Source organism: Balaenoptera acutorostrata, chromosome 10, assembly GCF_949987535.1.
Source record: "Balaenoptera acutorostrata chromosome 10, mBalAcu1.1, whole genome shotgun sequence".
In the NCBI taxonomy this organism is placed as follows: domain Eukaryota; kingdom Metazoa; phylum Chordata; class Mammalia; order Artiodactyla; family Balaenopteridae; genus Balaenoptera; species Balaenoptera acutorostrata.
In genome coordinates, this window is record NC_080073.1 from 53371007 (window position 1) to 53392952 (window position 21946).

At 45.7% G+C, this 21946-nt stretch overlaps 1 protein-coding gene across 4 annotated transcripts in view; it reads left to right on the top strand.

Annotated features, from left to right (window-relative positions):
* Positions 1 to 21946, top strand: part of OSBPL10 (oxysterol binding protein like 10) — a 387153-nt gene that overhangs the window by 84107 nt on the left and 281100 nt on the right. For 2 of the 4 annotated variants that reach the window (XM_057554937.1, XM_057554935.1), the window contains exon 2: positions 1208 to 1415. In XM_057554937.1, the coding sequence (XP_057410920.1) occupies positions 1288 to 1415 (128 nt within the window). In that variant the 5' untranslated portion in view covers positions 1208 to 1287. Of the gene's footprint in view, positions 1 to 1207; positions 1416 to 2730; positions 3406 to 21369; positions 21392 to 21946 lie in introns of those variants that run through there. The other 2 variants (XM_057554936.1, XM_057554939.1) reach the window with 2 other exon arrangements.

Here is a 21946-nt window from a genome sequence, read left to right on the forward strand (position 1 = left end):
AGTGGGGACATGTGTGCTCCTCTCTCTGTCATGGTCTCGCCTCTTCTTGCAGCACATCTGCTCCATGCACCTCTTGCTGCTGACTTACCTCTTTGGCCATTTCTGATCCCACACAGCTGGCTTGCTCTTGCTTCTATGGTCTGAATATTTGTCAACCACAGTTTCTGAGAAACTCCCTCAATCATGTTCTACATAAAATGTATTTGACATAAATTACTACCATGACTGGGATGCAGGAAAATTAGAGTTATGATATCTCATTTGTTTTTTTTTTTTTTGTGACTTGATCGAATTACTCACTTTCCCTATAAAATTCCTACACTGTCTGCAAGAGTAATTAAAGCATTATATGAAGTAATACAAGGCCAAAATGCATTGGAAAAAATTTTTTCTTCTTCTTTTTGGCAGAGAGTTTTGAATCCCTTATCAATATCCACCCAATTCCTATGTTGAAATCCTAATGCGCAATGTGATGGTATTAGGAGGTGGGGCCTTTGAGAGGTGCTTAGTTCACGAGGGTGGGGTTAGTGCTCTTATAAAAGAGACCCCACAGAGCTCCCAAGACCCTTCTGCCACATGAGGACACAGTGAGAAGTCTGAGGCTTGGAAGAGGGTTCTCACCAGAACCTGAACGTGCCGGCACCATGATCTTGGACTTCCAGCCTCCAGATTTGTGAGAGATACATTTTTGTTGTTTGTAGGCTCCCAGTCTGTGGTATTTTGTTACAGCAGGCTGAACAGACTAGAACTCTGACCTTGACTAGTCCTTTCAGTGTAGCCCCTCCCCCCTTCAACTGGACTATCTCAAGGGTCTCAATGTTTTAGTCCAAAGTGAGAATTTCCTGGGCTGGCTCATCCAGTCACAGGTGGGCTGGGTAGGATGGAGTAATGGTGGTAGAGGTTTAATAATATGAAACAAGATGATGGCCCCTCCCCACTTTTAGCCGGACCCTCAGGTGGCAGGCCCCCACGAGGGGTGCTGTGTGGGCATATAATGACTGACGGTTATTGTTCAGTATGTGCCCACCTCCCAGTCCTCATGCCAATGAAGGGCTTCAAGAACACTCACACACTGACCAGCTGGCTCAGGGACAAAGTTATGCTGTGGGGCAAAATGGTTCCTAAAATCTCAGCAGCAAAGATTTTGTGCATGTGGCATGGCCAAGGCTAACTGGCTTCAGCTCTGTCACACGTCTTCTCACTCCAGGACCCAAGCTGAAGGACAGCCCTGATCTGGGACATGCTGCTCACCTGGCAGGAGGAAGAGAAAGACGGTGGAACCGTGTGATGACTCTTAGACTTATGTTTGGACATAGCATCTATTATATCTGTTCACAGTCCACTGGCCAAAAGAATTCCATGGCCAAGCCTGAGGGTCATGTGGAGGGAGAACAGTCCTCCCAGGGCAAGAGGCGGTAAGTATTTTGAACAAATAAACATTCTCACCTAGTTCATCCCAGCCAGTAGTATCATCAGTCCTATTTTGCAGGTGAGAAAACTAAGGCTAAAAGAGGTAACGTGATCAAGGTCATAGATTAGAACTCAGCTCCATCTGGCTTCAAAGTTGCAGTCTCTTGAGAATTTTTCTCTTTTTACACTGTGTGGGTACTTGGGATTGTAATTTATTCAGGGCACAACCAACTCTCATCAGCTCCAGAAGCTTCTCCATGAAAATTGCTAGAGCTAACCCACCTTTGAAAGCTTCCTGGAAGGATATGGAGCTAGAAAGGGGTCAGGCTGGGGGAACTGTCCCCATGAAAGCCGACTCTATTTCATTTAGTAATTTTTTAACTGTTGAATTATTTATCTGCTTTATGGGTTTGTAGATGGGGATCACCTATCAATATTTGTTTTTGTTTTCTTGTGTGTGTGTGTTGGGGAGAGTGTGAGATCCTCAAAGCTATTTTCTAGGTAATTTTGGAAACTTCCAGATTGCATTGGATATTTATATAGACAAAAATGATGAGTGCAGTGGAGAGAGTGTAACCCATCTACTTTTGTGGAAGAGCAAAAACACAACTTTAGATTTAGAAACCCAGCTGCAGCTCCGTGTACCTTGGGGCGGGGGTGGGGTGGGGTGGAGGTGGGGGGGGCAGAAGTTACAGCCAATAGACAGAATACTTCGCTCTGTTTGTAAGTATCTCTGATTTCTCCTGCCTTCAGTGCAGTCTTACCCATTTCGGAGCCTCCGGTTCCCAGGTGCTTCGTGCTGTCTGATAACACCAGGTAGGGCTGGATTTGCCAGGTTTACATGTGTCCATCAGGGTGGGGATTAGGGTGAGGGCAGTGCGGCGCCTAGGACGCTCAGTTTAAGGAGGCACTCGCAGGAACCCGAGTTCTCTTGCCTCCGGTCCCGGCCCTAGTGTCCACTGTGCCATAACTCCCCTGGGTGAAAATGCCCCGGGAGAGCTTACCTGCCCTGCCCTCCCCTCCCAGACGCACAGGAGAGCCCGGAGAACCTCCCTGCCCTGCTTCTTGGCTCGGCCAGTGAGGTCGATGTCCAGGTGACCGTATACGTGTGTCCGGGCCAGGCTCAGTGCGGAAGACTGAGAAGAGTGTGCGCGTGAGCCGGCGTTAGGCCAGGCGGGTCCATATCCGGGTGGACCCGGTGGGTGGGACCGCCCCTCCCTCCAGGTCCCGAGGTGGGTGGGGGGTGGGGAGTGACGCGCGGAGATTCCCTTTCGCACCTTCCCATCCGAGAGGGGGCGGCAGGGTGTGGATTCCGGGCGTGCCCACCCTGCGCATCGGCGCCGGGAGCGCCCCGAGCCCCGGGCTTGGGCGGCCGCGGGGACTGGAAAGCAGAGGAGGAGGAACCGGAGGAGGGCTTGCCGAACCGGCCACCCGCTCCGAACTTGCCGGGGAAACTAGTGCGGAGGGAGGGGCCGGGGCCCGGGCCGCGGCGGGAGGAGGGGCGGCCGCAGCTGCATCCAGCCCCGTTGGCTTCCTTCCCAGCTCTCCTTTGCCTCCTCCTCCTCTTCCTCCTGTATGAGTCAGGCGTTTCCCGGGGATTTGGAGCAGCCACGCGCGGCCCGGGTGCCCGGAGCTGTAGCCGCCGCCGCGCCAGGAGCTCCAGCGCCGGGGTCGCCACCGCTGCGGGCACCCGCGTCCCAGGCGCGCGCGAACCATGGAGAGGGCGGCCCAGGGCGCAGACGGCGGCGGGGGCAGCAACAGCAGCAGCCGCAGCAGCAGCCGCGCCACCTCGGCCGGCTCCTCGCCCTCCTGCTCCCTAGCGGGCCGGGGGGTCTCCGGTCGGTCGGCGGCCGCCGCGCTCGGCGGCGGGGGCAGCCGCAGTAGCCCGGGCTCGGTGGCCGCTAGCCCGTGCGGGGGAAGCGGCCGGCGGAGGGAGCCGGCGCTCGAGGGCGTGCTCAGCAAATACACCAATCTTCTCCAGGGCTGGCAGAACAGGTAACGCGCCGGCCGCCCGCCCCTCCCCGCGCGCCGCTTGTTGTGAGTGTGAGTGTGTGCGCGCGCGATCGGGCCGCCGGCGAGCCGGGGCCGCCTCGGCACCCGGGCCCTTCCCGCGTCCCCGCTCCCCTCGGCGCGCCGCCACCCCACCCCGGGACCGCATCGCAGTGGCGGGGAGGGAGGGAGAGCCCTGACTCCTGCTGGGACTGGAGCGGCTGGCGGGCGAGCGCGCTGGTCCCCGGGCCCTGCCTGCTAGCGGTTTCCCGTACTCCTGGAGAATGGCTGAGGACGGGAGGCAGAGGGGGCGTGCTTGACGCCTGGATGAAAGAGCTAGTACATCTGGTCTCATCACAGCAATTCTCCTCATATCATAGTTCATTTAAAACTTTGTCGTTTAAAGACACCACCACCGCCAGAAACCAGCCACTTATCCTCGGCGGCTTCCGGCGCGCATGCTAGCCCCCTGCCCAGTTGGTGGCCGGGAACCTCCAATCTCTGCGACGGAAGTTTAGGTTTTTTTTTGTTTTTTTGTTTTCCTTTGACACCCTCTCCCCTTTCGAAATGGCAGGTCGCTATTTAAATTATTATGATTATTTTTCCCCTTTAGGTGTTTTTTGAAATTCCCTGCTCAATCTACCCTCACAGTTGGGAAGCCTAGTTATGGACACGTGGAAGGATGGGTGTCAAGGGAAGGGGTCGCGGTGCTGTGTGGACTGAGTAGTGAGAACAGTGAGGAACACTTGAAAGGAGCAGATGGGGTACTGCTGCTGACATTTTTTAACTTTGTTTTTCAAAAGCAAGTCAAAGGAAAATACAAATATCCATGCAAGGAGAATGGGGCTTTTTGGAGAGGTTGTTGATGAGATCTTGTGTCTGGTCCTTAATAGCCCTTGGATATTAGGACTTGGGGTTCTTAAGGATGCTTGTGAGATTTGAATCACACCCTGGGAACTCTTGCTTCTCTCTGCTGGTTAGTAGAGTGCGTGGTCCTCTCTCCCTTTGTAAGTTTCAGATTGTTGACAGCTGAAACAGCAGGCAGTTATTTACATGAAACTCAACTTAAGAGGAAGATGACTTCCTTCGTATGGAACCTGAGTTGATATTATAGACAGAGAACTTTCACCCGGGCTTTCCTTGGAGATCTGCTACTGTGTTAGTGGAAGTTGCACCTTAACTTTTGAATCCTTTTATTTCTTAAAATAGCCCCAGTGTCTGCTCTTGCCTTTCCCTTTTCCCCTGCAATTCTTGGAGAGCTGAAAGGATGGGTCGAGTGCGGAGAGGAGGAAGATGAGAGGACTGAATCTGATTTCAGTTCCTGGTAATTGCGTTGTTAATGGCACCTCACCGTGCCTTGCTGGTGATAGCATTTGGTTTGTGTGTTGGACAGTCACCTTTAATGCTTTTTTTCCCAAGTAGCTTATGAGGCCAACAGAGCTTTTACCCTGGATTACTGTTATTTCACTTGGGGATGGCATTTTACCTGCCATGTATATTAAAGGATTTGTTCTTTGGAGTGGATTTAGGGGGAATTGGAGTAACTCATGCTTTTGTGTATCTAAATCTACTGGAGTATTAAGGTTGAAGGCCAGATTGAGAAGACGCAAAATTTATAATAATGATAATAGTAATAATAACAACAACAACAGCACGTACCTGATTGCAGGCTACACAGGTGAAATGTACTGTGTGTGCTGCTAAGGTCTCGTCTTTATTGAGGTTGTTTACTGTGGTTTATAGCTGCCTGCCAATGTTTGTTCTCATCACAGTAGATGCACTGGTTTTGAAGTCTACCACTGACTCCGAAAGCATTGTCTCTTTCTAATGGTTAATATCTCAGTGTCAGGTTTTGTTTCCCACATCTGTGTTCCCCCAGCTGTGGCCTAGGCTCCATTTAGTGATCCGGAGAAAATCTTTGATGGCTGTGACTGCATACTTTCTTCTCAAGGGGTCTTACAAAGGAAGATCTAGATCAGTGAAAAGGAAGATGGAGGAGGACAAAGACAGAAACTTGGAAAATATATTCATTTGTCCATTTAATTATTCAGAGGCACCATTCCAGCTACTCTGGAGCTACTCCAGTGTTTAAAACACTTGGGCATCTTCTCATCAAGTAGTGGAGGGGTCGCAGGATTCAGAAGTGGAAGGAGCCCACCCTTCCCCAGTCCAGGGTATTGCCTTGGTGCAAGTAGGTGGGCTGGGTCAATCTCCCTGCATTTGGGGGCCTCATGGTGTGTCCCTTTGCAGTTCTTTTCAAATTGCCTGCAGTTAATGAGAAATCTCCAGCCTCGAAGTCCTTGGTGAGTGTTCCCAGGCTGCCACGCTGCTGATGACATCCTCCACCGGCTCCTAGGGCTTTGCACCAGTCACCCCCTAGTCACCACTTTACTCAGGTGTCTGCTTGCACATCCTCAAGTTTCTGTAACGCTTATATTTTACCATTCAGTATCATATTCTGCCTTAACTTATTTGTAGTACTCTCATCCTCATCCCCATGCCCTGAGGAAGGTGGTGTGGCCAGAACACAAAATAAATGACATAAACAGAGGTGACAGGAGGGAAAACTACACAGGTGGGACACGCTCAGGAGAGCATGTCCAGGACACTTGGCTCTCTCATTGGCTGAGAAAGTGTGAAGTAATCAGAGCCGGGGGAAGTGGGGAGGGCAGGGGAGGGAATACCCATTAAGGAGTTTCTATAATCCGTTATTATAGTTCTTTAAAGAAAATATTTCAGACATTACAGCATGGTAGAGATTTGTAAGATGGCATTAAAGAGTAAATGCCTCTAAACAAATGAATACAATTTCCGGAAGAGGTAGGTGCTACAAATATTAAAAATATATTTAGGGAATTCCCTGGTGGTCCAGTGGTTAGGACTCTGTGATTCCACTGCAGGGGGCCCGGGTTCAATCCCAGTTTGGGGAACTAGGATCCCACAAGCTGCACGGCCAAAAAAAAAAATATGGAACCAGCTTCTAATTCTTTTTCAGGTGATTGGTGGGGTTGTGAGAACTCAGTAAAACACTGAAAGGCAAATCTTGAATAGGATAAGGAAGATAAGTGTTGGCAAAAGAAAACCTCAGGCCACCAATGGACATTTATTTGGAAAGTTAGAGCAGTGTGTCCTGACGTCAGCATTTAGCACACCTGTTACCTTGGGCCAGTTCCCTTATTGCACTGGGCTTCCGTTTTCCCATCTGTTAAATGTCGAAGATGGTGTTACCCCTATGCTTCTCATTAGTTCAGTGTGGGGATTAAATGAAGACACCGGTGTATAAGGGGCTGAGAATAGTTCAGGATCCTGGGAAGTGGGAGCTATTATTGGATCTTCAATTTGCCCCTTGGTAAATGGACCCTTTCTGGTCCATAAAATTCTTGGTCTAATTTTTGAATGCTGGGATGACTCTGGGACTCCATTAACGTAATTATCCTAGAGTTCTTTGAGGGGAGAGAGATCATTTAAAACTTGGAACCAGACATTTACATCTCTGTGGGAAGTGACTTACTCCCTCTTCCAGCCTCTAATCCCCATCTCCCTTCCTTGCTTTTCCTCCTTAACACTTAACCGCCAGCTGACATGCTCCGTATTTTACTCTTTTGTCTTTCTGCACTAGGTGTTAGCTCCCTGAGGACAGAGAATAATTTCACCTGTCTTGTTCACTGCTGTATTGCCAGTGCCTAGAACAGGGAGTGGCATATAATAAAGGTTCAGCAAGTATTATTGAATGAGTAAGCAAAGGAATGCATGACAGAGAAGAAATCAAACCAGGACTTAGTTCTGTTTTGGCCAGTGTTTGCTACTGTTATAATTCTTAGTTCTCTACCTGCTCATAGCCTTGTCCTTGAGTTAGTACGTTTATCATTTGCCCTGCTGTCCGCAAACATCAGTCTTTGTCTTCTGGGTCAGCAGACATGCCCACCCTGACTTCAGACCCACCACAGCCCACCCAGGGTGGACCTTTAGGGACTAGATTTCCAGGGCTTGCTTTTGTCTTGATCTGAGTTAACATACTTTGAGAAGGTAGTGTTTAGCCTCCAGCCGTGATTTCCCAGGATTTTGGGGCCACCTGGCCCATTTAGCAAAGCCAGTAGGGGCATATATTAACTTTAAAAATCATACTGCATTAAAATGAATGGTTTTTGAATATTCCAGTAGTTTTAGAGGTAATTGGTGGTGATACTAGGTTTGAAAATCACTGCTCTGGTTTAACGTTCTTGCCTCTGTGTACTTTGGAAGGATTTGCACATCTTGCTGTCCGGGTTGTCAGATTGTTCTGAGGCTGCACTCAAATAGTTTAGGGACACTAGATCGTTTCATTGACAATAATAATAAAGGGGCGGTTGCTTAGTTTACAAAACTGCATATTACATATAATATATGTAATATGCACAATATATGTAATATATTGTATATGTCATAACCTGCTGTGTGTTAATCATTCCCTGCAGGATCCCCTCTCCCCCACCTGTTAATTTTATTATTATTATTTTTAAATTTCTTGATTTATTTGGTTGCACCGGGTCTTAGTTGCGGCAGGTGGGCTCCTTAGTTGTGGCAGGCAGGCTCCTTAGTTGCAGCACGTGGGCTCCTTGGTTGTGGCATGCAAACTCTTAGTTGCGGCATGCATTTGGGATCTAGTTCCCTGATCAGGAATCGAACCCCGGGCCCCCTGCATTGGGAGCACGGAGTCTTAACCACTGCGCCACCAGGTAAGTCCCCTCCCCCACCTTTTATTTATTTTTAAAAAAATTTATTTATTTATTTGTTTTTTTATTTTTGGCTGTGTTGGTCTTCCTTGCTGTGCGCAGGCTTTCTCTAGTTGCAGTGAACGGGGGCTACTCTTCGTTGCGGTGCGCAGGCTTCTCATTGTCATGGCTTCTCTTGCTGCAGAGCACGAGCTCTAGGCGTGCCGGCTTCAGTAGTTGTGGCACGTGGGCTCAGCAGTTGTGCGCTCTCTAGAGCGCAGGCTCAGTAGTTGTGGTGCACGGGCTTAGTTGCCCCGCGGCATGTGGGATCTTCCCGGTCCAGGGCTCAAACCCGTGTCCCTTGCATTGGCAGGCGGGTTCTTAACCACTGCACCACCAGGGGAACTCTCCCCTGCTTTTAAAACGTACATGTATTTGGGGAGATTTACACCAAATGGTTACCATAGTTTTCCTTGTTGGTGGGATTGTGGGTGATTTTTCTTTTCTTTTCTTCTCTTTTTTCCATTATTTTTTCCCCCTAAGGTTAACTTACATCCATTTTGCGGTTTGAAAACGTTATTGAGAAAAAGGAAAGCTGCCCACACCTTTTCACATAATCTCTGAATAACTGAGTTTTTGAGGATAAATTTGAAGTCTAACATACATTCAGAAAAGTACACAACTCATAAGCGTACATAATTCAATGAATTTTCATACACAGAGCACACCCAGATCAAGAAAGAGCAGCCCCCCAACCCCATCCCTTGCAGTCATCCCCTCAACCCCCCTGGAGGGCTCCACTATTCTGTTTTCTAGTACCGTAGATTAGTTAGGCCTTTTTTTGAATTTCATATCATACAGGATGTGATCTTCTGTATCTGGCTTCTTTCTCTTAACATTATGTTTGAGAGCCCCACCCATGTTGTGGTCTATTTATTTCCACTACTGTTTGGTGTTCCAATGTGTGAATATACTAAATATGTTTATATCTATTGCAGATGCAGATAGACATTTGAGTTCTTCCCAGTTTTTGGCCCATACGAATAGTTTTGGGAAATAATATGTATGCCTTTCTGTGGGTGGATACCTAGGAGTGGAGATATTGCAAATGTCCCCCTTATGAGATATTGCCAGAGAGTTTTGCAGAGTGGTTGTGTCTGTTAATACTCCACCAGAAATGAGTGAGTTCCAGCTGTTCCACAGACTCTTGCACACTTGACATCGTCTGTTGTTTTCACCGTAGCCAATCTGGTGGGTATGTGGTGGTATTTCATTGTGTGGTTTTGATTTGCCTTCCCTGAAGACTAGTGAAGTTTAGCGTCTTTTCATGTATCTATTGGCCATTTGGATGTCATGTTTTGTAAGGTGCTATTTAAGTCCTTTGTCTATTTATATATTGGGGTATCTGCCTTTTTCGTATTGACTTGTAAAAGTTCTTTTCTGGATACAAGTTCATTGATGGGTCTGTGTACACATGCACACAGGCAGTGCATATTAGAGAAGGCAGCTATCTTCTTTCACTCTATGGTTTGCCAGTTCATCTCTTACTAGTGTCTTGGTAAACATAAAATCTTAATTTTAATGTCACATTTTCAATGTTTTCCCTTTATGTTTGGTTCTTTTTGAGCCCTGTTTAGGAAATCTTTGCCTACCTCATGGTAATGAGATATTCTCTGATGTTTTCTTTCAAGAGAAAAAAACCCTTTTATTAATTTGAAATTAATAAATTAATTTCTTAGGAGTTTGAGTTGATACTGGGGGAATGTAGACTGCTGGCAGAAGCAACACAGCTTTAAGGCTTCCAGTCTGCATTAGTTTTCTTATGGCTGTTATGAAAAATGACCACAAACTTGGTAACTTTAAACAACAGAAAGTTATTTTCTCATAGTTCTGGAGGGCAGAAGTCTGAAATCAGGTTCACTGGGTCGAAATCAAGGTGTTGGCAGGACCGTGCTCCCACCGGATACGCTAAGGGAAAATTGCTTCTTGCTTCTTCCAGCTTCTGGTGGCTGCCAGCATTCCTTGGCTCGTAACTGCATCACTCCAGTTTCTGCCTGTCTTCATGTTGCCTTCTCCTCTGTGTGTGTCAAATCTCCCTCTGCTTCCCTGTTAGAAGGACTCCTATGAATGCATTTAGGGCCCACTTAGATAATCCCTCCATTTCAAGATCCTGAATTTTATCAATCTGCCATATGCCAAAAACTTTGCTGTGTAAGGTAACAGTCACAGGTTCCAGGGATTAGGATGTGGACATCTTGGTGGTGGGGGGTATTGCATCCCGACAGTCATAATTCTAAGGTGGTTCTTTAGCTCTTCAGCTCCCTTCCCCATCCACCTTTCCTGCCTTCCACCAGTTGCCATGGTGACAGCCATCTCTCCCATGGAAGGGCGCAGGTTGCTGTCATGACTATAATGGGCTTGTTAGGAAGCATTGGTGGGCTCATTCATCTTTGTTTGCTAGACAGACCCCCTTGGGCAAATATTAGGTAGGTAATATTGTGAGGGAAATGGTTTCTAATGCCTGTGAGTAAACCTAATTTACTTTAATGGGCAAATCGGGGTTTCTTTGGGGTTTCTTTAAGTTCTACTGAGCAGTTAGTTTTGGAAGGAATCATGTGATAATCTGTTTTCCATTTTATCATCAGAATGACTCATTAGTCCAAGGACGTCTTTTTAAAGTTATAATTAACATACAATACAATGCACAGGTCTTAGGAGCTCTGTTTGAATTTTGATACTTGTTTATACCATGTAACCACTGCTCCAAAAGGTACAGAACATTTCTGCCCCCCGGGAAGTTTCCTTGTGCTTCTTTCCAGTCCATTCCCCTTTCCCTGCAATCTGTTTCTGATTTTTATCACCATGAATTTGTCTTGTCTCTTTGGGTTTCATGTAGATAGAACCATACAGTATATCCTTTTCGGAGTCTGGTTTGTTTAGTTCAGAAAGATGTTCTGAGATGCGTCCACATTGCCGCCCCTCTCAGTAGTTTATACTGGGTTTCTTTCTGTTGTTGAGTCATAGTGCATTTGTGGATACACCACAGTTTGTTTATTGATATACCTGTAGATGGACGTTTGGCTGGTTTCTAGTTTTTGGCTATGACAAATAAAGCTGCTGTTTGTGTACAAGTCTGTGTGTGGACACAAGCTTTATTTCTCTTGGGTCAACACTGGGGTTGGAATTGTAGGGTCCTAGGAGAGGTGCATGTAGAAACTGTTAGAGTGGCTGGACCGTTTCCCACTGCTCACCATCAGTGTATAAATAAATGCGTTGCTCCCCATCCCGGCCACCTTCTGTGTTGCCACCTGGGGAGCTTTTGGAAGCTGGGACTGCCTCCTTCTCCTGGAATCGCCTTGCTTCTGAGGGGACAGCCTGCAGGAGCACAGGCTGGTGATGTTCTTAGATCCCCTTGCTGGTCCAGCTTTGCCTCGTTTTTGCTGCACGACCTTTACAAGTCACTTACCTCTTTGGACCCTCGTTTCCTCATCTGTGCGTGAGACCTGCCTCGTAGCGTTGCTGTGAGCTCCTGCATGCATCGGGCCTGGCACAGTGCCTAGCACGCAGTAGTTTGTTTGCTGGGAGTCTGGTATTTTAAACAGACCAGTGGGTGACTTCGTGGAACCTGGGGGTGAGTTGGTGGTCATTGTTGACCCAGCCATAGCCAGTATGAGGCTATTTCTCAGCCCTTCCTCCCCCTGCTCAGGGCCCCAGGTGACAAATGGTTTGATTTGTGTAGCGGGTGCTGGTCTCTATTGGCTGCCCAGCCTCTGGCCCGGCAGGGTGTGCTCCAGCGGACAGCTGTTGGAGAACCCTGGGAGGAAAGGAGAGATGAGGGCCTTTGTGTGCTAAAAGCAGGATTGAGATGATTGTGCCGGAAATATGGGAGGCGTTTTGCACATTTCCTCTGGGCAGCTCCTGATGGGATTTCGGGCATGGCCAAGACAGAATTAGAAAGAAAACCATCCAGAAATTGGTTTTGATAACCCAGACTCGATTGGATATGGTCACAGCCCAGAGAGAAAGTGCTTTATTTGTGCCTTGTGTAATGTTATCAAGAATAACGATACAGGGCTTCCCTGGTGGCGCAGTGGTTAAGAACCCACCTGCCAGTGCAGGAGACATGGGTTCGAGCCCTGCTCTGGGAAGATCCCACAACTACTGAGCCTGTGCTCTAGAGCCTGCAAGCCACAACTGTTGAGCCCACGTGCCACAACTACTGAAGCCCGCGCACGCCTAGAGCCCCTGCTCCGCGACAAGAGAAGCCACCACAATGAGAATCCTGCACACTGTAACGAAGAGTAGCCCCCCCCAAAAAAAAAAAAAAAAAAGAGTAGCCCCCACTCGCCAACTAGAGAAAGCCCTTGCGCGGCAACAAAGACCCAACGCAGCCATAAAAAAAAAATAATAATAATAATAATAACGATACAATCAGGAAAAGTGGTACACAAGCCTGTTCTCTGAAGGTCGGAGAAGGCATTTGAGCCATGAATAACCTTTTCACGTTGTGCGGTAGTTTTTAAAGGACTATTTCTGTTTCTGTGTGGTTTGGTCCCTTTCTAGAAGTATTTTGATGAAAATGTAACAAGTTGAAAGGCGACCGACCTCGGTGTTTAGTAACTCTTTTCCAGGATGTGTTGTGTTTATCTGCAGTGCCGGTCACGTGGCCGGTGAGCCACGAGCAGGTATTGGGAACCACCGAGGAAGCCGTGGGATTCAGGTTCTCCCGAGTGTGCGTGGGGCTGGGGCTCTCTGTGAGCCCCTTTTTCGGGGGGAGTTAAGTGGATTAGGCAACAGGTACGTCCCTGCAATGGTCACTCCGTCAGAACTGTGATGGGTTGTGAACAGTGCACGGAACGCCACCACGGCGGTTTTTCTGGGCCCCTTGGTTGTTCAGTCGGGAGACTTTCCAAGCCCTGCGTGAGTTGGCAGCATCAGCCCCCAGACGCACTCCTCTATGTGTAATCAGGCCTGATGGATGTTCACACCCCACATACTTGTTGAGCACCTTTTTTGTGTATACCAAATGCCGTGCAGTATTTCTGGAGAAAACTCTAGTTCAGAAAGGTGCATGCACCCCAGTGTTCATTACAGCACTAGACATGGAAGCAACCTAAGTGTCCATTGACAGATAAATGGATAAAAAAGATGTGGTACATACACACACACACACAATGGAATATCACTCAGCCATAAAAAAGAACGAAATAATGCCATTTGCAGCAACATGGATCGACATAGGGATGATCCTACTAAGTGAAGCAAGTCAGACAGAGAAAGACAAATATATGGTATCACTTACATGTGGAATCTAAAAATTGATACAAATGGGCTTATTTACAAAATTGAATATACTCACAGACATAGAAAATAAACTTACGGTTACCAAAGAGAAAAGGGGATGGGGGAGGGATAAATTAGGAGTTTGAGATAAACAGATACAGACTATTGAATATTATATATAAAATAGATAAACAGTGAGGTCCTGCTGTATAACACAGGGAACTATATTCAATATTCTGTAATAAACCATAATAAAAAAGGATATGAAAATGAATATATGTATAAATCACTTTGCTGTACACCAGAAACTAATACAACATTGTAAATCAACTATACTTCAATTAAAAACAAATAAACAAATGCCCTGAGAGATGTGGGGGTCAGAAGAACACAGTGCAGGCCCTGCCTTATGGAGCTGACAGCCTGAAACAGGGGTGGCCGACTTTTCCTGTAAAGGGTCAGACAGTTAATATCTGGCTCTGTGGGCTCTGCGGTCTCCATGGCAACTCCTCAACTCTCCCATTGTAAACAACTGGGTGTATCTGTGTTCCAGTAAAACTTTATCTACAGAAACAGGTGGTGGGCTGGATTTAGCCTGTGGGCTGTGGTTTGACCATCCCTGGTCTGAAATGACATGCAGACCCCTCAATCAGGGAGTCAAGGCAGCCTCATGTGGTGGCAAAGGGTATGGATTCTGCAGTCCAACAGCCTGTGCTTGCATCCTGGCTCTGCTGTTTACAATCTGTGTGGCTGTGGACCATCTAGTTTACCTCCCTGTGCCTCGGTTTCTTCATCTGTAAAATGGGGGTGTTATAGTGTCTGTGTCATAGGGTTGTTGGGATCAGCTTCAAAGCTGCATGTAAAGGGCTTAGAACAGGGCGTGGCCCATAGAAAGCACTTATGATACGGGGTGGGGTGGGGTGTGGGGGGCTGATGCTACCCAAGAGGAAGCACCTGGGGAGAGTCCTACCTGGTGGGGATAGAGGGGAAGTGGCAGGTGAGGGGAGACCTAGGATGTCTAGGGGGTTCATCGTGCAGCCCAGGGCTTGGGGAGAGCTTCCCTGGTAGAAGCTCTGTGAGTACAAAGGTTGGGAGGCATGGAAGGAGGGAGTTAGTTTGGTATGGCTGGAATGCAGGTGGTACATGGGCTGTGGCCAGAGACTAGCCAGTAAAAAATAGACCAGGCTGGAAAAGCCTGTTTCCCGAAGGACATCTCAAGCTGCCGAGACCACAGGTCATAAAATGTCAGCACTGCCAGAGGGGAAGGGATACATTTGTGGGCCCAGGGAGCATCGGACACTTTACATTTACAATTTAATCCTTAACATGCGATGAGAGGTGTTGCAGATTTATCCAGTCTCCCCTTCTTCTATAGTCATAGAACCCCAGGTTTAATCTGGATGTGTGCTTTGTCCTAGGTAAAACTATATTTGCACCCCTCATTCCCCCCTCGCAGCTAGGGATGGCCATGCGGTTGTATTCTGGTTACAAGCAGAGTGGTCACATAGTAGTTTCCTGGAACCTTCTTTGTACCTTTCCCCTTTTTTCCTGATTGGAATATAGACATGTGGCCAAAACTGGAATATAGATGTGATGGCTGGAATTCCAGCAGTCGTCTTTTTTTTAAAATAGATTCCTGGAGTCATGGCAGGTCCTCCATTTTTAAAAATATTCATTTTATTTATTTTATTTATTTGGTTGCACTGGGTCTTAGTTGCGGCAGGCGCGCTCCTTAGTTGCGGTTCGCCGACTCCTTTAGTTGCGGCATGTGTGGTCCTTTGTTGTGGCAGGCGGACTCCTTAGTCGCGGCATGTATGTGGGATCTAGTTCCCTGACCAGGGATTGAACCGGGGCCCCCGGCATTGGGAGCGCAGAGTCTTACCCACTGGACCACCAGGGAAGTCCCCCAGCAGTCATCTTGAGTCTTCAGGTGACTGGGATGAAGGCTATCAAGGCAGAAGATGCCTCTGATGACTTTGTTGATCAGAGCCATCTCACAAATCCTGGGCTGCCATCTTCTGGACTTTTCTATTGGGGGAATAAGCTTTTTTTTTAAGTCACTATTCGCAGCCATATCTAACCCTAACTGATGCAGGTGGAATCTCTGTTTTACAGATGAAGAAATTGAGGCATAGAGTGACCTAAGTTGCCCAGTTAGTCAGGTGTGGAGCCAGGATCTGTCTGACTCTGGAGCATGTTTTCTTTCCATTACCCTGGAAGGAACTTGGAGATCTTCCACCGCCTCATTTTATAGATGAGATCACTGAGGGCTTTGCCTCAGGGTAAACCAGCAGTTCATTCCACTGCAAGGTAATCATTGCTCTGTTTTATCCCTCATTCACTATCTCTTCAGCCCTGGCCTTTCCCAAGAAGGGCCCCTGTGTTGTAATTAGTGATTTTGTAGCCTTCCCCTGGGCAGAATTTCCTTCTGTGAGTAGTTGATGTTTGGTGGGTTTTCCCTGGTCAGAAACAGGCACTGTTTTCGGGCTGTATGTTTAGAGCTTTTACAGCCTTGACTCTTGCCTCCTGTAGTTCTTAGTCATATCTTTTCTTACTGTACTGTCCTGTCTTCACTCGGGCTCCAGGGGCTGGCTGAGGGGGCCCTGTGACTCTTTGGAAGCGCTGACAGATGAATCTTGATTGACGTGGAGAACTCCCAGGTCATGAAGCTCAGAGTGTGGACTTTGGCTAAAATGGGGTCACATGTTTTGAATGCATTTTGCTTTTGGGATTCTCGTGTAGCTGAGTTCCACCCTATTACTAATACCTTAAAAATGGGCCTCCCGACCCCTTTGGCTAATGGCTCAGCACAGAGCTTTTCTGTGTGCCTGTTCCAGCTGACTCATTTCATGTATTGGTCCCAAAAAGTGGAACAGGACAAAAGGCAATTTGTGCCGCTAGTGCTGTTGAGAGAGCATTGTTGCATACTTATTATGTATGTGGCATTTCATATTTGGTCACTTTCTGTACTAGCAACAATCTTTGCGGTCATTTTTATTCGCCTGGCTAATGTATGCCTTTTTTCTTTTTGTGAGGTCTCCATTTGATACCTTGGCCCCAAGTGCATTGTAACACTATTGTAGTCACTTAGTTAATCTGGAGTTTCCTGTAACTGAAATTTTTTTTGTTAAATGTCAGTTTTCGTGATTCCTTTGGGGTCAGCTGAAATTCAGGAAAAGAGTATTAAAAGCCAAAGCTCTGTATTTTTTCCCTCACATTGAATAACAAGATAGGATTGACATAAAGATACTTTAGAAAATCTTTGTATCAAAGAAACAGGACTAAACTTGTGAAATCAAGTTTAAGCCTGGGCGAAGTAATTTTTTGAACAAAAGCAAAGTGTAACCTAACTTGGAAGAGACTAAATCGCAGTTATCCGTGTCATGGAATTGTCTGAATTTCTGTTTATCTAAAGGCTTGCTTCCTTTTCCTTTCCGGCATTGTAGCAGTCGTTGGTATTTTTAGTGTTTTTTGTTTTGTTTCCGTCTTTATTTTTGCCTTCTTAGTTTGAAACTGTAAATTCCCCTTTAACACTTCAAAATGTACATTTTGTAACAACTAAATATAACTTGTGACCTGATTTTTTTCTGTAAATGACATTATGACAGTATGTGGTCTATAACAGTACTGTATCCATGTTAATTATTTGATTTTAATATTTGTACAGTGAAGTATATGGGGGTAAAGGGGCATTATTTTGGCAACTTACTGTCATGTGGTTCAGGAAAAATGTGTGTGTATATATAGAGAGAAAGAGAGAAAACGATAAAGCAACTGTGGTGAAATGTTAATAGTTCTTTAGTAATAAATAGTTCTTTGTATCTTTGTAACTTCTCTGTAAATTTGGAACTTTGCTAAAAAGTTAGCAAAAATTTGTTTGGCTTATTTTTTAAAAAGGCTGTGGGGCATGCAGTATATACTTCCTGGCCCAATGTAGTATGTATCTAATAAAAATTACCCAGTTTGCCTTAACCTCTAATCTTCTCAAGTGGCCACTGAGGCAGCCATCCTAAGTACTTCACCCACTCTGGTTTGGAAGATGCCCCAGGTGTGATAAAATGATTCTTAGACAATTCCGGACTTTAGCTATAGTGAAGATGGTGGGAATTGTTAGTGCCTGGGAGCAACTGTCCATTAAACTAGGTAATGCCACCATATTTGCAGCTTATTGAAAGACTATTCAACCAAAGGCTTGGAGATTTGTGTTTTTATCCCTTCCCTGTCTAGTCTAGCTGTTTCATTTTATGTGGATGTCAAACGTTTTTTCTTTTTTTTTTTTCATCTGTAAATGAGATGAAGTGAGAAGCATACTGCTTGTTCTCTCTGACTGCAACGTAGGAAAATTAGAATGAATTATCATTTATAATCACTTTTAAACCTACAACTTATAAATTCTGTTATCTAGAATTATGGTGATGCTTGTTTTAAAATTACCTGTGAAACATTTGTTGAATAAAGAGGGCAAAGGGGGGGCTTCCCTGGTGGCACAGTGGTTGAGAATCCGCCTGCCAATGCAGGGGACACGGGTTCGATCCCTGGTCCGGGAAGATCCCATATGCCGTGGACCAACTAAGCCCGTGTGCCACGACTACTGAGCCTGTGCTCTAGAGCCCGTGAGCCACAACTACAGAGCCCACGTGCCACAACTACTGAAGCCCGCGCGCCTAGAGCCCATGCTCCACAATGAGAGAAGCCACCACAATGAGAAGCCTGTGCACCGCAAAGAAGAGTAGCCCCCGCTCGCCGCAACCAGAGAAAGCCCGTGCGCAGCAACGAAGACCCAACACAGCCAAAAATAAATAAGTAAAATAAATAAATTTATTAAAAAAAAAAAAAAAGAGGACAAAGGGAATGTGTCTTGGGAGTTTTGTGTGACGATGGGCCAGCTTCTGGGAGCAGCTCTGGGCATGTGTGGTGGCCTTGACTGCAGGACTGTAGATGAAGACTTTGGACAGGAAGTGGTTCAGATATTTTCTCCCATTCCTTTGGCTGCCTTTCCGCTCTGTTGATTGTGTGCTTTGATGCACAAAAGCTTTAAAATTGGATGTTGTCCCATTTGTCTGTTTTTGCTTTTGTTGCCTATGCTTTTGGTGTCATATTCAAGAAATCATTGCCAAGTCCAGTGTCATGAAGCTTTTCTCCTATGTTGTCTTCTGGAGTTTTATAGTTTTAGGTCTTATGTTTAGATATTTAATCTAATTTTGAGTTAATTTTTCCATATAGTGTAAGATACGGGCCTAGCTTCATTCTTTTGCATGTGGATATCCAATTTTCCCAACACCATTTGTTGAAGAGACTCTCCTTTTCCTACTGAGTAATTTTGACACCTTTGTTAAAGATCATATGATCATATACAGAATGATATACTGTATGGGCTCTCTGTTCTACTTCATTGATCCACTTTCTTTGTGCCAGCACCACACTGTTTTGATTACTATAGCTTTGTAATATGTTTTGAAATCAGAAGTGTGAGTCCTTCAACTTTGTTTTTCTTTTTCAAAATTATTTGGCTATTTGGGGTCCCTCGAGAGTCCATATGAATTTTAGGATGAATTTTCTGTTTCTGCAAAAACTGCCACTGAGATTTTGCTAGGGATTGCATTGAATCTGTAGATCCCTTTGGGTAGTGTGGACATCTTTTTTATTTATTTTTTATTTTTTGGTTGTGCCGTCTGTTAGTTGCAGCACGCGGGATCTTCGTTGAGGCATGCGGGATCTTTCGTTGCAGTGCACGGGCTTGTCTCTAGTTGTGGCATGTGGGTTTTCTCTCTCTAGTTGTGGCACATGGGCTCCAGAGCTCGTGGGCTCTCTAGTTGAGGCACGCGAACTTAGTAGTTGTGGCCTGCGGGCTTAGTTGCCCCGCGGCATGTGGGATCTTAGTTTCCCAACCAGGGATCGAACCCGCATCCCCTGCATTGGAAGGCGAATTCTTTACCACTGGACCACCAGGGAAGTCCCTGGACGTCTTAAAAATATTAAGTCTTGGGCTTCCCTGGTGGCGCAGTGGTTGAGAGTCTGCCTGCTAATGCAGGGGACACGGGTTCGAGCCCTGGTCTGGGGGGATCCCACATGCCGCGGAGCAACTGGGCCCGTGAGCCACAACTACTGAGCCTGAGCGTCTGGAGTCTGTGCTCCGCAACGAGAGGGGCCGCGATGGTGAGAGGCCCGCGCACCGCAATGAAGAGTGGCTCCCGCTCGCTGCAGCTGGAGAAAGCCCTCGCACAGAAACGAAGACCCAACACAGCCAAAAATAAACATAATAAATAAATAATAAATAAAAATTAAAAAAAAAATTAAGTCTTTCAATCCAAAGACGTGGGATGGCTTTCTATATATTTATGTCTTCTTTAATTTCTTTCAGAAATGTGTTGTAGTTTTTAGTGTATAAGTCTTTCACCTCTTTGATTAGGTTTATTGTTTTCTTTTTATTGAGGTATAATTTTTTTTTTTTTTTTTTATTGAGGTATAATTGATTTACAATATTGTGTTAGTTTCAGGTGTACAGCAAAGTGATTCAGTTACACACCACACACACACACACACATATATATATATATTTTTTTTTTTCAGCTTTTTTTCCATTATAGGTTATTATAAGATATTGAATATAGTAGGTTAGGTTTATTCTTAAGTATTTTATTCCTTTTGATGCTATTATAAGTAGAATTGTTTTCTTAATTTCTTTTTTGGATTGTTCATTTTTAGTGTATAGAAACAAAACTTTTTTGTGTGTGTTGATTTTGTATCCTGCAACTTTGCTGAATTCCTTTATTAGTTTTGACAGGTTTTTTAAACTTTTGTGGACTCTTCGGGGTTTTTTTTTTTTTAAATAAATTAATTTTATTTATTTATTTTTGGCTGCATTGGGTCTTTGTTGCCATGTGCAGGCTTTCTCTAGTTGTGGCAAGTGGGGGCTACTCCTTGTTGTGGTGCGTGGACCTCTCACTGCAGTGGCTTCTCTTGTTGCAGAGCAGGGGCTCTAGGTGTGTGGGCTTCAGTAGTTGTGGCATGCGGGCTCAGTAGTTGTGGCTCGTGGGCTCTAGAGTGCAGGCTCAGTAGTTGTGGCACATGGGCTTAGTTGCTCCATGGCATGTGAGATCCTACCAGGCCAGAGCTCGAACCCGTGTCCCCTGCATTGGCAGGTGGATTCCTAACCACTGTGCCATGAGGGAAGCCCTAGGGGTTTCTTTTTTTAGGAAATATTTATTTATTTTTTGGCTGTCTTGGGTCTTAGTTGTGGCACGCAGGATCTTTCATAGTGGTGCGCGAGCTCTTCATTGCGGTGCATGGGCTTCTCTCTAGTTGTGGTGTGCGGGCTCATTAGTTGTGGTGCATGGGCTCTCTAGTTGTGGTGTGCCAGCTCAGTAGTTGCAGTGCTCGGGCTCCAGAGTGCGTGGGCTCTGTAGCTATGGCACATGGGCTCAGTTGCCCTGTGGCATGTGGGATCTTAGTTCCCCGACCAGGGATTGAACTGGCGTCCCCTGCATTGTAAGATGGATTCTTAACCACTGGACCACCAGGGAAGTCCCTCTTTAGGGGTTTCTATGCATGTCATTTGCAGAGATAATTTTATTTCTTCCATTCCAATTTGGATGCTTTTTATTTCTTTTTCTTGCCTAATTGCTCTGGCTAGGACTTCTAATACTATGTTGAATAGAAATGGTGAGAGTGGGCATCCTTGCTTTGTTCCTGATCTTAGAGGAAAAGCTTTCTGTCTTTTGCCATTGAGTATGATGTTAGCTGTGGACTTTTCATAAATGGCCTTTATTTTGCTGAGGTAGCTTCCTTCTTTTCCCAGTTTGTTGAGTGTTTTTTATTTTGAAAGGGTCTGCTACCTGCTTTTGTAAATAAAGTGTTACTGAAACACAGTCATGCCCATTTGTTTACATATTGCCTATGTCTGTTTTCACTCTACAGTGACAAAGTTGAGTAGTTGCTGCAGAGACCTTGAGGCCAGCAAAGACTGAAATGGTTACTGTCTGGCCCTTTTCTGATTGCTGCTTTCAACTATTAATGTGGTAGGTTACACTGATTGCTTTTTGAATTTTGAAGCAGCCTTGCTATCCTGGGATAAACCTCACTTGGTTATGGTGTATTATTCTTTATTTATGTTGCTGGATGCAATTTGCTAATATTTTGTTAAGGACTCTTGCATCTATGTTTATGAAAGATATTTGTTTGTAGTTTTCTAATACCGTCTTTGTCTGGTTTTGGTATCAGGGTAATGCTAGCCTTAAAATGAGTTGGGAAGTTATCCTTCTTGTTATATTTTCTGGAAGAAATTGTGTAGAGTTGGTGTTATTTCTTCTTTAAATATTTGGTAGAAATCACCAGGGAAACCATCTGGCCTGGAGATTTCTTTTTTGGAAGGGTTTTAAGCTACAGATTCAATTTAAAAATAGTTGTAAAGCTATTCAGATTATCTCTTTCATCTTGGGTATGTTTTGGTAGTAAATGCTGTTTGAGGAATTGGTCCATTTCTTATAAATTGTTGAATTTATAGGGTGTATAGAGTTGCTTGTATTATTCTCTAATTATCCTTTCAATATCTTGAAGCCTATAGTGATATTCCC